This window comes from Neltuma alba, unplaced genomic scaffold, assembly GCF_004799145.2.
Source record: "Neltuma alba isolate B1F8T4 unplaced genomic scaffold, ASM479914v2 tig00013246_pilon, whole genome shotgun sequence".
NCBI lineage: Eukaryota > Viridiplantae > Streptophyta > Magnoliopsida > Fabales > Fabaceae > Neltuma > Neltuma alba.
In genome coordinates this window covers 32,460-38,206 of record NW_021637542.1, presented here as the reverse complement: position 1 = coordinate 38,206, position 5,747 = coordinate 32,460, and the positions used below count along the sequence as shown (strand labels likewise).

Here is a 5,747-nt window from a genome sequence, read left to right as displayed (position 1 = left end):
TAAAATATATGTACTTTAATAAGAAGTCTCAATACATAAAAAATAATAAATTAGGACACAATTTAAACTCATCCCCATGCTTTGAGTCACTCAGTAAAAGGAAAAGCTAAGTCGAAGACTATCGGTGAATGATAGAGTTACAGAATTATTTTGATAAGTACAGAGTTTAAAATAAAACTAGCCTTTTGGTTATCATTTTTTCAAAAAAATAATTGGTTTAATATAATTTTTGATTCCTCAACTTTATTTTTATTTTGATTTTGATTCATTACATTTTAAATAATAGATTTTGGTCTCTCAAATTCCTTTTCATTTAAAAGATTATTCCCTATAATTCAATAAAAATATGGATCATTTTACTCTTAGAGGAACCAAAATTTAAAATTTAAAATTTGAGAGACTAAAACTAAAATGAATGCAAATTTAAAAAACTAAAAATTACATTAACCTAAGATAATTCTTATTTCATAGGTGCTCAATGCTCATCATCCTCCCCACACATCATCTAATTAAGCGTTGAGCTATATAGCAACAAGTCAACAACCGGGTCGAATCACTGGATGATTCAAAACGAAACATAAAGCTACACAAGTCCAAACAATTGAAGACCTTAACTATAATCTTGATCCATCACTGCTAGCACGAATCCCTACCGAACATCCTGGGATTCGAACAGATGTTGCCTCAAATACTTGATTAAATCATTCACCTTCATCTTGTATTGGTCCTTCATCTGCAATAATAATAATAATAGATTCAGCAAACAATCAACTTGCAGAGGTACATCACGAAGAAAATGCCGACGATTCATTAGAGTTGAAGGAAGGAATGTACCTGAGCGACCATGGTGATGCTCAAAGCAGAGTTTCCAAAAGCCAGAGAGTTACAGCATGAGACAGGGAGATGAACGTGTTCAAGGAGTTCCACCGTCTTCCGCATCATATCTCGTCGGCCCTCGCACTGAACCCGAACCAGAACTTCATTCTCCAGAACCCTCACTTCCATTTCTGGAACCTCAACCGCTTCCTGGGCTCTGCAACACCAACACTTCTCCGTTGAGGTTTTCTCTTTCCTCACTCTTCCTCCTCCTCCTCTTCTTTTCCTCTTCTTTTCATTATTCTCCAGCTCTCTCACTCGCTCTTGAAGTCGCTTCACGTAATCGATCGCCTCGCCAAGTACAGTCGCCTTGTCCATCTATACACACTCGGCAATACAAGATTTTATGTATTTTATGGACATAATCCAAGTAAGTGGTGAGAGAATAAAAGCTAAGTGACCTTCTTCAAACCGGGGATGGTGGCGGCGAGTGCTATGAACTTTTGAGTGAGGTCCTGTGTTCTTCTCCTCTCGGTCATAATGTGATGAATGACTTCAGAGGAGGATCTGGACTTGTTTCGGTGTTCAGCGCTGCGAATCGCTCGCTGTCGTTTCGATGGCGGAGAGGAAGTTCTGGCGAGACATGGAGGTTCGTCTGTGATGGGGATGATGGTGGATTTATCAAAAGACAGAGTGAAGGCTGAAACGGCGGGGTGCTTGGGATCGTTGAAGAATGAGTTGGCGCCAGTGCTTGCGGGGAAGCCATCATTATTGTGGGTGAAGGATGTGTTGTTGACGGCATCTGCGACGGCGTCGGCGGCGTAGGAGGAGGAGGAGTTATGGTCTGATTCGACTTGAGGACAGAGACCGCTTTCTGCTTGGTGACAGATGTCGTCGCTCAAGAACTCGTCCTCATCGAAGAAACCCTGACCATCCATTTCCTGTATGAGAACCAAAATTGATGATTGGCCCAAAACAAGTAGAGTTAGCGCCAATTAATTTTGATAATCATAGTGAAAAGAGAAACGCAATAGAATAGCGATGTTGAAGAAATTAATAATTAATAATATTGGGAGCGTGATTGATTGTTATAAACACACACACACACACACCAAATGTTGGAGAGAAGAGGGGTTGTGGTCCATGAGAGAGTGAAAGAAGTGGAAGCTTTGGTTTAGCAGAAGAAATGGTGTTAGAAGCGAGAAAAGAGGGAGAGAATGAGCAAGTATAAAAGGAGGCACAAGCAGCGGCCATTCCCCACGCAACACCGTGTTCCTTCCAACCCCAATTCATTTTCAAGTCCTTGTTTGTTTTCCTCACAAAATCGAATCTACAATCCAAATATTTTTTGTTTGCTATGCACCCTAGACGGGTCTTAACTAATATGTAATTCTTCATATTAAACACTTTTTGTTTGCTATGCACCCTAGACGGGTTTTTCATTTTTTTGTTTAATTTTTAAAAAATAGGAAGAATTACAATCAAGTCTAAAAAAAAATTACTAACAAGTCCCAATAACAATCTAAATAGCTTGTCATGATAAGTTTTAGAATAGGAAATGACAACATCTAATATTTGTTTTGTAATTATTTTTTTTTGGGACCTCAGTATAATTCTTCAAAAAAAAACTATTGTAGGATGTCTTTTTGAAAAGAAAATTTTCCAAAAGCGAACCTTTTCTTTGTCAAGTCTTTCCTTACTTAAAATAGAGATATGTCATGATTTATACATGGTTCCAAGCCGGTTCTGCCTAAACCATGTACCACTGCACAACCTAACAGCCATGTGATAATTCGTTGCCTTTTGGCAGCCTCAGGATGAATCAATAATATCAATAAAAAAGTTTATGTATCAGTCATCAGTCTTTTTTTTTTTTTTTAACCATCATCCACGCCACACTACTTTCTAGATAATTAAACAAGGAAAAATGACACAGTTGGAAATTGCAATAGTCCAATTCAGGCACTTAGACTTCAAAATCTCAAGACAGAGAGTTATGTATGATTGGATATTTTGCAAATATAGTTAAATGGCAAATGTGCCTTTATATCAAAAAGTTTATTAACAAGTTGTGAACTGACAATAATAAATTCTGAACTGTAAAGGACAAAAAATATATTAGTAATGACAAGTTATTTATTACTAAGTTATCAGCAGATAATGATAAATATTAAACAACTACTAACAAGAAATGTATTGACAATAACAAATTTGATGACTTTTTTTTTTAAAAAATCTAATACAAGGACATTTTAGCTATTTGACTACATTTGCAAAATATCAGATCAGGCACTACTTTAACTTTTTAAATTTTAAACTTTTATGTGCCTGAATTGGAATATTGTAAATTCTAATTTTTTATGTCATTTCTTATTAAAGAACACATAATTATTGAGTATTCATAATTTCAGACAATGATTCTTTTAGATTTTTTTTTTGGATAAAAAGGTCAGATGCTTTATTAAACAAGGAAAGAAGAGTAATACAGCGTTAGTAGTTAACACAACCCCAATAAGTGGGATAATATGCTCTATCTACATGTTCAGAAATTAAATCTATCTTAATGACCGAGATTAAATTAAAGAAACCATAAGTAATCTAGAAATGTGATTATCTATTTACTTAGCTCTCATAATAGAGTATCCAGCAGGGGGAGAAGTTGTTTCCTCACACAAAAAAAACTAGAGAATTACTATAAACTAGAGAATTAGATCCGCCATTAAATTGACTGAAGGAATCGAGATCAGACCAAGATTGAAAAAAATTACAATTTAAATAAAATAAAAAATCAATGTAATCGGAGAATTAGAATGCCTTCGATCACCTTCTAGGAAGCATATTTCTTGGAGTTAACTAGAAGAGGACTAGTTCTTTCAAAAGACTAAAATGAGTCTGATGAGTAAAGACTGAAGCACAAAGTTTAGCCATTTTTATTTTTATATATGAAAAAACAACAAAAATGACCTGTTGTTGGCACCAATTTCTTTAAGAGATCAATTCGTGCACTTGTGAAATTATAGGCTTCATGTATAATATTGGCTATTAGTATTTCATTTTATATTTGTCTACAATTTCATTTTGAAAATAATTCATCAACACATAAAACTTAATTTTAAAACAAAGTTTCATTAACATCACAACCGACTTTCTAAGTCTAAACAAATATAGTACTTCCTCCGGTTCTAAATATAAGACCTTTTTTATAGTGTAATTTACACTATAAATTTTTTTTTATATTTAGGACCTGAGGACTATTACATAGACCATAATGATAAATGACAAGTTCATTAATTGGTAGCCGGAATTAATTTGCCGATTTGGTTCTATATTTTCAAATTTGTGTTGTTTTTATGAAAATAAAAAAAAATACATTTCACGGCAGTGAACTTTCAATTATGTGATCGGAAAAATATAAGTAACAATTTTTCCCCATCATACCCTTATTTCCTCCATTTTACTGCCACACGTGCGATGCATTCATATGTGCCGCCCTAGGCCCTTATTTGCACGTTCACATTGTCTTTTCAAATCCCTTTGGTTATAAAGGCAACCAAACGGCCTTGCTTTGCTCCTCATTCTCACAAAATGGATCAGCTGTCTTGGGAGGCTTTCCTCTCTGAGCTCGTAAGTCCAAATTTTATTATTATTATTATTATTATTATTATTATTATTATTATTATTATTATTATTATTATTATTATTATTTCTTTTATTGATTATTATGCTCTGTATCATTAATTACTTTGTTTTCAAGGACATGGAGAACGAATTTGATTTAAGAGGAACGAATTCGGATCAGGATGATGAAGGACAGTGTTTTCTCAGAGATATCCTGCAGGACCCGAATAGTTTATTATCTTCAGATAGTGAAAAGATTCTGCCTCCGACCACTGTGCCCGACGGCGGGGCCACCACCGGCAACTCAGCCAACTCCAGTTTCGTCGTCAACTCTCAACAATCTGCTTCCGAAACAACACCCCCACCCGCCTGCGTTCTGTCTTTCGATCAATCCGTTGTGATTCCCGATATGCCAGACCCCAGTTATAATCATTCGCTCCAGAGAAAAGATGTTAGCAGTTATTCCTTGGAGCCCAAACGGACCGTTGAAATGCTTGACTATGAACCAGCGATGAACAGAGGGAAAAAGAAGGCCAGAAGCGGTGCTGGGGCCATGGATCACATACTGGCTGAGAGAAGAAGGAGACAGGAACTCACAGAAAAGTTCATAGCACTTTCGGCCACCATCCCCGGCTTGAAAAAGGTCACAACTCCGTACCTTACGTACTTAGTACTGTGTCTTCTTGCTGATCTTAATTAGCATTTCATACGAAGTTCACCGTATATATGAAACGATACCAGAAACATGTCTCATCAAAACCATTTGTGCGTAGATTGACAAGGCGTCTATACTGAGCGAAGCTATAAGTTACGTGAAGCGGCTTCAAGAACGTGTGAAGGAACTTGAGAAAGAGGCGAACAAGATAACGTCTGCAGATGATGACGATGATGATATTGACAGAGCAGGCACGCCGGCGTCGATTGAAGTGAACTCCGGCGACAGGTACACACCCAACAACGACGTACTCCCCGATGTCAAAGCAAGAATGTCCGACGACAAACAAGCGCTCATCAGAATCCTCTGCAAGAAACAGGACTGTGCAATGCTTAGAATGCTTGATGAGCTCAAAAATCTTAATCTCAGTGTCATTGGTAACAGTGTCATTCCATTTGGCTCCTCTACTCTTGATGTTACCATTATTGCTCAGGTACATATATGTGTATACCGTACACAACCCTATATTTGTTATTTGGGAATAATTATTTTGACGCTTTTATAATAACTTGACGTCTATATATATATATATATATATATATATATTTACATGTTATGCAGATGAGTGAGGAATACAGTGTATCAGTGAAGGAAGTAG

At 36.2% G+C, this 5,747-nt stretch overlaps 2 protein-coding genes across 2 annotated transcripts; both read right to left on the bottom strand.

Moving 5' to 3' along the window:
* Nucleotides 1-649: 649 nt before the first annotated feature.
* Nucleotides 650-1,194, bottom strand: LOC114735678 (transcription factor bHLH25-like). The gene is made up of 2 exons (XM_028923391.1): nt 835-1,194; nt 650-733 (listed from the first exon to the last, which is right to left on the bottom strand). The coding sequence occupies exons 1-2, from the start codon at nt 1,192-1,194 to the stop codon at nt 650-652; spliced, it is 444 nt and encodes a 147-aa protein (XP_028779224.1).
* A 74-nt stretch (nt 1,195-1,268) lies between these two features.
* LOC114735677 (transcription factor bHLH18-like) lies at nt 1,269-1,754 on the bottom strand. Its single transcript, XM_028923390.1, has one exon. It carries the CDS (start codon nt 1,752-1,754, stop codon nt 1,269-1,271), a length of 486 nt encoding a protein of 161 aa, XP_028779223.1.
* Between the last annotated feature and the right edge of the window lie 3,993 nt (nt 1,755-5,747).